General features: G+C 48.8%; 1 protein-coding gene across 1 annotated transcript; it reads right to left on the minus strand.

Annotated features, from left to right (window-relative positions):
- Nucleotides 1-7,789: 7,789 nt before the first annotated feature.
- LOC123763039 (mucin-22-like) lies at nucleotides 7,790-9,351 on the minus strand. Its single transcript, XM_069302296.1, has 2 exons — nucleotides 9,341-9,351; nucleotides 7,790-9,188 (listed from the first exon to the last, which is right to left on the minus strand). The coding sequence occupies exons 1-2, from the start codon at nucleotides 9,349-9,351 to the stop codon at nucleotides 7,790-7,792; spliced, it is 1,410 nt and encodes a 469-aa protein (XP_069158397.1).
- Nucleotides 9,352-9,618: the final 267 nt, after the last annotated feature.

A 9,618-nucleotide genomic window follows, 5' to 3' on the forward strand; every position in this document is an offset into this window, starting at 1 on the left:
CAATCGGTAAAGAGGTTTCGAAGATTTCCTTCACATGAAAAACACCTGAAAAACACAGTTTTTCAAAAAAGCATGTTTTTTTTCCCCATCACAGCCGTGACATTTATATAGAATGTATATAAAATGTATATTTTCTGATGCGATTGGAACGTTGTGTGAAAATTTCAAAGCAATCGGTGAAGAACTTTCAGAGATTAGCGATTTTTAACAAACGAAACATTCACATTTTAATTTATATAGATTATTTTTAATTTTCAAATTACGGCGTTTTTGGCCGTAGCGCAGACGAGCGGAGAGCAGCATAACCTGTAGGAGGGCTGTCTGCTGCTGACACCTGCTGGCGGAAGTTATCTACAACTGGGAGGAGTTACGGAGATCTTGGATATCAACAAAACAGAAGATTCCTGCCATCAAAAAGGGATCTTAACTGCTTTAATAACTTGTTGACGATTATCATTACTGAGACGAGTGAACGTGTTCTCAAGGGAATATTTACAATTCTCATGAGTTCCCCCTTGTGTAACAAGAGAACACTATAATGTGAGAACAGTGAAACAGGTCTGGACGCTGCTACAGTCAGTGGCTCCGGAGGCAGGTGTGGACCCACACCTGTGTGTGTAGACAGGTGTGGACCCACACCTGTGTGTGTAGACAGGTGTGAACCCACACCTGTGTGTGTAGACAGGTGTGAACCCACACCTGTGTGTGTAGACAGGTGTGGACCCACACCTGTGTGTGGAGACAGGTGTGAACCCACACCTGTGTGTGTAGACAGGTGTGAACCCACACCTGTGTGTGTAGACAGGGTAAACCCACACCTGTGTGTGTAGACAGGTGTGAACCCACACCTGTGTGTGTAGACAGGGTAAACCCACACCTGTGTGTGTGTAGACAGGTGTGGACCCACACCTGTGTGTGTAGACAGGGTAAACCCACACCTGTGTGTGGAGACAGGTGTGAACCCACACCTGTGTGTGTAGACAGGTGTGGACCCACACCTGTGTGTGGAGACAGGGTGAACCCACACCTGTGTGTGTAGACAGGTGTGAACCCACACCTGTGTGTGTAGACAGGGTAAACCCACACCTGTGTGTGTGTAGACAGGTGTGAACCCACACCTGTGTGTGTAGACAGGGTAAACCCACACCTGTGTGTGGAGACAGGTGTGAACCCACACCTGTGTGTGTAGACAGGTGTGGACCCACACCTGTGTGTGGAGACAGGGTGAACCCACACCTGTGTGTGGAGACAGGTGTGAACCCACACCTGTGTGTGTAGACAGGTGTGAACCCACACCTCTGTGTGTAGACAGGTGTGAACACACACCTGTGTGTGTGTAGACAGGTGTGGACCCACACCTGTGTGTGTGTAGACAGGTGTGGACCCACACCTGTGTGTGTGTAGACAGGTGTGGACCCACACCTGTGTGTGTGTAGACAAGTGTGGACCCACACCTGTGTGTGTGTAGACAGGTGTGGACCCACACCTGTGTGTGTGTAGACAGGTGTGGACCCACACCTGTGTGTGTATAGACAGGTGTGGACCCACACCTGTGTGTGTGTAGACAGGTGTGGACCCACACCTGTGTGTGTATAGACAGGTGTGGACCCACACCTGTGTGCGTAGACAGGTGTGGACCTACACCTGTGTGTGGAGACAGGTGTGAACCCACACCTGTGTGTGTGTAGACAGGTGTGGACCCACACCTGTGTGTGTGTAGACAGGTGTGAACCCACACCTGTGTGTGTGTAGACAGGTGTGGACCCACACCTGTGTGTGGAGACAGGTGTGAACCCACACCTGTGTGTGTGTAGACAGGTGTGGACCCACACCTGTGTGTGTGTAGACAGGTGTGAACCCACACCTGTGTGTGTGTAGACAGGTGTGGACCCACACCTGTGTGTGGAGACAGGTGTGAACCCACACCTGTGTGTGTGTAGACAGGTGTGGACCCACACCTGTGTGTGGAGATAACAAGCAGCCAGTAATTGGGGTCAAGAGCTCACGAGACAATTACATCGTCAGACATGGTGTGGCCTTGTGCTAAGCCACTTGAGACTACTAATCAAGATCAAAGGACACTGCCCCCCCCCCCACCCCCCCCTCCCCTCCAACCCCCCCCTCCCCCCCAATCCCCCCCTCCCCCCCCTCCCCCCCCCCCCCCCTCACACAGTCCTCAGTTGTTGGTTAAAACAGATGGCCAGAGACAGGTGAGGGCATCCACATGCAGCCCCGCTCCTGTGGCAGGTAAGTCCACTACGGGCTCACCATAGCCCGTGCTACTTGCCCCGCTCCTGTGGCAGGTAAGTCCACTACGGGCTCACCATAGCCCGTGCTACTTGCCCCGCTCCTGTGCCAGGTAAGTCCACTACGGGCTCACCATAGCCCGTGCTACTTGCCCCGCTCCTGTGGCAGGTAAGTCCACTACGGGCTCACCATAGCCCGTGCTACTTGCCCCGCTCCTGTGCCAGGTAAGTCCACTACGGGCTCACCATAGCCCGTGCTACTTGCCCCGCTCCTGTGCCAGGTAAGTCCACTACGGGATCACCATAGCCCGTGCTACTTGCCCCGCTCCTGTGCCAGGTAAGTCCACTACGGGCTCACCACAGCCCGTGCTACTTGCCCCGCTCCTGTGCCAGGTAAGTCCACTACGGGCTCACCACAGCCCGTGCTACTTGCCCCGCTCCTGTGCCACGTAAGTCCACTACGGGCTCACCATAGCCCGTGCTACTTGCCCCGCTCCTGTGCCAGGTAAGTCCACTACGGGCTCACCATAGCCCGTGCTACTTGCCCCGCTCCTGTGCCACGTAAGTCCACTACGGGCTCACCATAGCCCGTGCTACTTGCCCCGCTCCTGTGCCAGGTAAGTCCACTACGGGCTCACCACAGCCCGTGCTACTTGGAACTTGTTTCGAGTAGCTGAATCTACAACAACAACAAACTCGTCTTGAGGACATTGTATACAATACCTTACTATTTACTAACTCTCACTATTTTAGGAACTCCTTGACCTTAGCTGTTGGCCCTCACAGGGCAACCACAAGCCCCTCCATAACAAGTGGTTGACCTTAGCTGTTGGCCCTCACAGGGCAACCACAAGCACCTCCATAACAAGTGGTTGACCTTAGCTGTTGGCCCTCACAGGGCAACCACAAGCACCTCCATAACAAGTGGTTGACCTTAGCTGTTGGCCCTCACAGGGCAACCACAAGCACCTCCATAACAAGTGGTTGACCTTAGCTGTTGGCCCTCACAGGGCAACCACAAGCCCCTCCATAACAAGTGGTTGACCTGTCCGGGAGATGTTCATTTTTTTATAAATTGTAAAAATTTAAGTTTTTGAGTGCCAGATCTAATTTTTGTGACCTTCGTAGGAACAGTTGTGTGGTAGCCTAGGGTCCAGTTAGACTAGCAAAGATACATCTTGCACTGACTGGACTTCTAACTGGATTCTTCTTCATGATTGAGGTAAGTGTGGTCTTTTAACAGGGGCCCGTGCTAATTTTTGTATTTTTTCCAATTTTTATTTCAGGCTATTATCTAGAATAATTAGTGATAGAGGCTAAGTTGCAGGAACTAGCAGATGCACCCTCAGTGGTGGAAATTAGGCGGCTAACTAAATCGAAATTAGTATTGTTAGGAAAGGAGTTTGGTCTAGAGTTAAGTGAAACTGATAAAAAGTGGATATTCCTCAATGAAATTTTACAACATTGCATAAACTAAGTACTATTGCCAAGTGATACAGCTTTATGCCGGCCCAGTCAAGCTGAAAGTGCAGCTGGAGGGACACAGAATTAGAGTTAAAGTTAGTCAAATTAAGACTGGCGGAGCAAGAGGCAAAATTAGCGAAGCAAAGGCTCAGATATCAGGAGGCAAGTAATAGAGGCTCTACCACTGTACCACCACCTGCCGGGGACTCAAACCCCATACATTATGGTAAAAAGTCTAACTTGCCAGAATTTTCAGAGTTAGACCCTAAAAGATTTTTCACCCATTTTCAGAGGCTGACCAGGTCCATGAACTGGCCAGAGGAAAATTGGGTGAGCATCTTACAGGGGCGGCTAAGAGGCAAACCCCAAGATGCCTGACGACGAGTGTTTTAATTATAGTAAAGTCAGGGAACAGATTTTGAGGGCATATGAAATTACGCCTGAAGCTCACCAGGCCTATCGCAACCTTAAGCCTACACACAACCAACCTCTCACCGAATTTGCAAATAACCAAATAAGATTGTTCGAAAAATGGATTCGCTCAGCTAAAGCTGAGACGGATGAGGCACTCAAATATATATTTTTAGTTGAAGAATTTATAGGCAACATGTGAGAGCCAGTGGCACGGTACCTCACAGAAAGGAACGAGATTGTTACAAGTATTATTGACTTGGCCAAGATGGCAGAAAACTACCATTTGGTGGGCAAAATGTCCATTAAAAATAATTATATCCCACATGGTAACAAACCTTATACCCACAGCCAGTCCAAACCTGCCCATTCTAACCCTGTAACTATTGCACCTTCTCTTTCAGACAAAACTAACCAGGTTAAGTTGTCTAACCCCAATGCACCTAAGAGTGAACCTCAGAGGGAACTCTGGTATTAATGTTTCTTCTCCCCAAAGGTCATGTGGTCATTGTAAACGTACAAACCACACCACAAGCCGTTGTTGGCAACGGTACCCAGTACAAAGGCCCCGTGTTTGTATTGTGACACAAGGCTTGTGTATTGTGACACAAGGCTTGTGTATTGTGACACAAGGCTTGTGTATTGTGACACAAGGCTTGTGTATTGTGACACAAGGCTTGTGTATTGTGACACAAGGCTTGTGTATTGTGACACAAGGCTTGTGTATTGTGACACAAGGCTTGTGTATTGTGACACAAGGCTTGTGTATTGTGACACAAGGCTTGTGTATTGTGACACAAGGCTTGTGTATTGTGACACAAGGCTTGTGTATTGTGACACAAGGCTTGTGTATTGTGACACAAGGCTTGTGTATTGTGACACAAGGCTTGTGTATTGTGACACAAGGCTTGTGTATTGTGACACAAGGCTTGTGTATTGTGACACAAGGCTTGTGTATTGTGACACAAGGCTTGTGTATTGTGACACAAGGCTTGTGTATTGTGACACAAGGCTTGTGTATTGTGACACAAGGCTTGTGTATTGTGACACAAGGCTTGTGTATTGTGACACAAGGGTTGTGTATTGTGACACAAGGCTTGTGTATTGTGACACAAGGCTTGTGTATTGTGACACAAGGCTTGTGTATTGTAACACAAGGCTTGTGTATTGTGACACAAGGCTTGTGTATTGTGACACAAGGCTTGTGTATTGTGACACAAGGGTTGTGTATTGTGACACAAGGCTTGTGTATTGTGACACAAGGCTTGTGTATTGTGACACAAGGCTTGTGTATTGTGACACAAGGCTTGTGTATTGTGACACAAGGCTTGTGTATTGTGACACAAGGCTTGTGTATTGTGACACAAGGCTTGTGTATTGTGACACAAGGCTTGTGTATTGTGACACAAGGCTTGTGTATTGTGACACAAGGGTTGAGGCCTTCTGAAGGGTTAGAGAGTAAGACTCCCAACCCTAAGTGGCTGGGCCTGCTTACTCCTTCTTGTCCTAAGGGAAGCTTTCAAGTTTTGAGGTTGTTGATGGTTCTTCTTGAAAGGACGTAGTGATCTTCCGAGACACCGGTGACCCCCCCCTCCCCCACCCCCACCCCTACAGTTTTCAAAATATCAGAAATATCGCAAATCTGACTCATGAGCGTTATTTTTGAGCTGAATTCTGGCTCACTGCATGTATTTGGAGTTTGAAATTAAGACTTTTTATTCCGAAAATATATATGGGAATTAGTGAAAACAGCGATGGGTCACATTTTACCCCCCCCCCCCCCTGCAGTTTTCACAATATCGGAAATACCGCAAATCTGACTCATGACCTTATTTCTGAGCCGTATTTGGGGTCACTGCATATGTTTGAATTTTGAAATTATGAATTTTTATACCTAAAATATGTCAATTGTTGAAAACGGTGATGGCCAATATTGAGACAGTAAAGACCTTTGTGCTTTTAGTAAAGTAGATCCACGAGGGAAGGTGAGAGATCCACGAGGGAAGGTGAGAGATCCACGAGGGAAGGTGAGAGATCCACGAGGGAAGGTGAGAGATCCACGAGGGAAGGTGAGAGATCCACGAGGGAAGGTGAGAGATCTACGAGGGAAGGTGAGAGATCCACGAGGGAAGGTGAGAGATCCACGAGGGAAGGTGAGAGATCCACGAGGGAAGGTGAGAGATCCACGAGGGAAGGTGAGAGATCTACGAGGGAAGGTGAGAGATCCACGAGGGAAGGTGAGAGATCCACGAGGGAAGGTGAGAGATCCACGAGGGAAGGTGAGAGATCTACGAGGGAAGGTGAGAGACAGAGCAAGAGTCCCTCACTTAGTGAGAATCTCTCACCTGGTAAGTAGTAAACAATGGCGGCGCCCGGACATGAATCAGACTTGGGCGAATATCAAAGTTTTAAGAAGGATAAATGAGCCTTATGGCCCCAGAATACTGGATGAGCAACGTCGGGGAGAAGAAAGAGGTAAATCATGAGAGAGGTGGATGAGAGAGATGGATGACAGACGAGTGATGAGAGAGGTGGATGACAGACGAGTGATGAGACAGGTGGATGACAGACCAGTGATGAGACAGGTGGATGACAGACCAGTGATGAGACAGGTGGATGATACGAGAGAAATGAAAGAGAAAGATGAGAACGATACAATTAAAGAGTGAGAAATGTGGTACTCACGGGAGAGGCAAGGAGTGGACAGGGTGTTAGAGTCCAGCAACAGGTGAGTCAGGTGATGACCGTAATGGGTGAACTAGAGGGGGGGGGGAGGTGAGTAGGTAGAATATGAGTCAGCAGTGTAGTTGGTAGATGACTGCATCAGTGTAATTGGTAGAACTAAATCACCTCTTACCAGGAAGGCTTGAGGGGCCGGAGGGCTAACAACACCACAAACCGGACAGGACAAGGCTGATCTCCTCTATACCTGACCCACACCACTTCTATAAAAGGTCATCTGCAACACACACACCGGAGGAAAGAGCTTCAAGCTCAACAAGCCACAATGTAGGGCAGAAAACAGGAGATATTTCTTCACCCGCAGGGTTATAAACCCGTGGAACCGCCTACCCGCCGAAGCCGTAAATTCCAAAAACTCTGCAGATCAAAATACTGCTAAATAAAATCATCAGAACCAATAGGGGGTGACCTCTGACAAGCCACTGGCTTCCTGTCCTCGTCGAGGCACCTAGAGAGAGGGTGGCTCTCAGGTAAATTCAGGTACATTCAGATGCTTGAATCAGAATAGTTGGTAGATGATTGTTGGAGTGTAGTCAGTAGATGAATTTATCAGAGTAGATGGCAGTAGATAGGAGACGCATTGATTAGGTCGAATTAGATAATTCAGGGGACCGGTAAAGTCCGATCAGATCAAGGAAGCTGTTGCTACTTCTACTTACATCGTATTTTATTATTAGAAAAATGCCTGTCACTTGAGTACCAGTTTCAGAATTACATTCTCAGTATCACTCAAGTTTTACAGAAGCGGCTGAAGGTAGACTGTGAGGACCACCTGGCGACCTGATAACATGCCCACACCTGCCACTGGAAGACCTCCACAGGTACGCCAGGTGTGTAGTACCTGCACACCTGTACCTGCACACCTGTACCTGCACACCTGTACCTGCACGTGAATGTTGGCGATTTATGTGTAGAATTATTTAGGTTTATACACAAGAAGTACATTGTGTTTGTGAGAGAACATATTCCCAGGAGTGGCAGACAGCTTCGTAACTTGGGAGCTGTGAAGATTGTGTCTGTGAGCCAGCTATGAAGGTTGTGTCTGTGAGCCAGCTGTGAAGGTTGTGTCTGTGAGCAAGCTGTGAAGGTTGTGTGTGAGCCAGCTGTGAAGGTTGTATCTGTGAGCCAGCTGTGAAGATTGTGTCTGTGAGCCAGCTGTGAAGATTGTGTGTGTGAGCCAGCTGTGAAGGTTGTATCTGTGAGCCAGCTGTGAAGGTTGTGTGTGAGCCAGCTGTGAAGGTTGTATCTGTGAGCCAGCTGTGAAGGTTGTGTGTGAGCCAGCTGTGAAGGTTGTATCTGTGAGCCAGCTGTGAAGGTTGTGTCTGTGAGCCAGCTGTGAAGGCTGTGTCTGTGAGCCAGCTGTGAAGGTTGTGTCTGTGAGCCAGCTGTGAAGGTTGTGTCTGTGAGCCAGCTGTGAAGGTTGTATCTGTGAGCCAACTGTGAAGGTTGTATCTGTGAGCCAGCTGTGAAGGTTGTGTGTGAGCCAGCTGTGAAGGTTGTGTCTGTGAGCCAGCTGTGAAGATTGTGTCTGTGAGCCAGCTGTGAAGATTGTGTCTGTGAGCCAGCTGTGAAGGTTGTATCTGTGAGCCAGCTGTGAAGATTGAGTCTGTGAGCCAGCTGTGAAGGTTGTGTCTGTGAGCCAGCTGTGAAGGTTGTATCTGTGAGCCAGCTGTGAAGGTTGTGTCTGTGAGCCAGCTGTGAAGGTTGTATCTGTGAGCCAGCTGTGAAGGTTGTATCTGTGAGCCAGCTGTGAAGGTTGTGTGTGAGCCAGCTGTGAAGGTTGTATCTGAGCCAGCTGTGAAGGTTGTATTTGAGCCAGCTGTGAAGGTTGTATCTGAGCCAGCTGTGAAGGTTGTATCTGAGCCAGCTGTGAAGGTTGTATCTGAGCCAGCTGTGAGGGTTGTATCTGTGAGCCAGCTGTGAAGGTTGTGTCTGTGAGCCAGCTGTGAAGGTTGTGTCTGTGAGCCAGCTGTGAGGGTTGTATCTGAGCCAGCTGTGAGGGTTGTATCTGAGCCAGCTGTGAAGGTTGTATCTGAGCCAGCTGTGAGGGTTGTATCTGAGCCAGCTGTGAAGGTTGTGTCTGTGAGCCAGCTGTGAAGATTGTGTCTGTGAGCCAGCTGTGAAGGTTGTATCTGTGAGCCAGCTGTGAAGGTTGTGTCTGTGAGCCAGCTGTGAAGGTTGTATCTGTGAGCCAGCTGTGAAGGTTGTGTCTGTGAGCCAGCTGTGAAGGTTGTATCTGTGAGCCAGCTGTGAAGGTTGTGTCTGTGAGCCAGCTGTGAAGGTTGTATCTGTGAGCCAGCTGTGAAGGTTGTATCTGTGAGCCAGCTGTGAAGGTTGTGTCTGTGAGCCAGCTGTGAAGGTTGTGTGTGAGCCAGCTGTTGCTCTGGTGGAAGCTGGTCTCGGGCTCCAGGCAACAGGATCACGCGGAGTGAAATTTAATTAAAATAAGATCACAGACGGTGCTCACCTTGACTCACTCCAAACACATCACGAATTTTGCCAGAGAAACTCTTAGTGATGTTCTCTCTCTCTCTCTCTCTCTCTCTCTCTCTCTCTCTCTCTCTCTCTCTCTCTCTCTCTCTCTCTCTCTCTCTCTCTCTCTCTCTCTCTCTCTCTCTCTCTCTCTCTCTCTCTCTCTCTCTCTCTCTCTCTCTCTCTGTCTCTCTCTGTCTCTCTCTCTCTCTCTCTCTCTCTCTCTCTCTCTCTCTCTCTCTCTCTCTCTCTCTCTCTCTCTCTCTCTCTCTCTCTCTCTCTC

Source organism: Procambarus clarkii, chromosome 47 (assembly GCF_040958095.1).
Source record: "Procambarus clarkii isolate CNS0578487 chromosome 47, FALCON_Pclarkii_2.0, whole genome shotgun sequence".
In the NCBI taxonomy this organism is placed as follows: domain Eukaryota; kingdom Metazoa; phylum Arthropoda; class Malacostraca; order Decapoda; family Cambaridae; genus Procambarus; species Procambarus clarkii.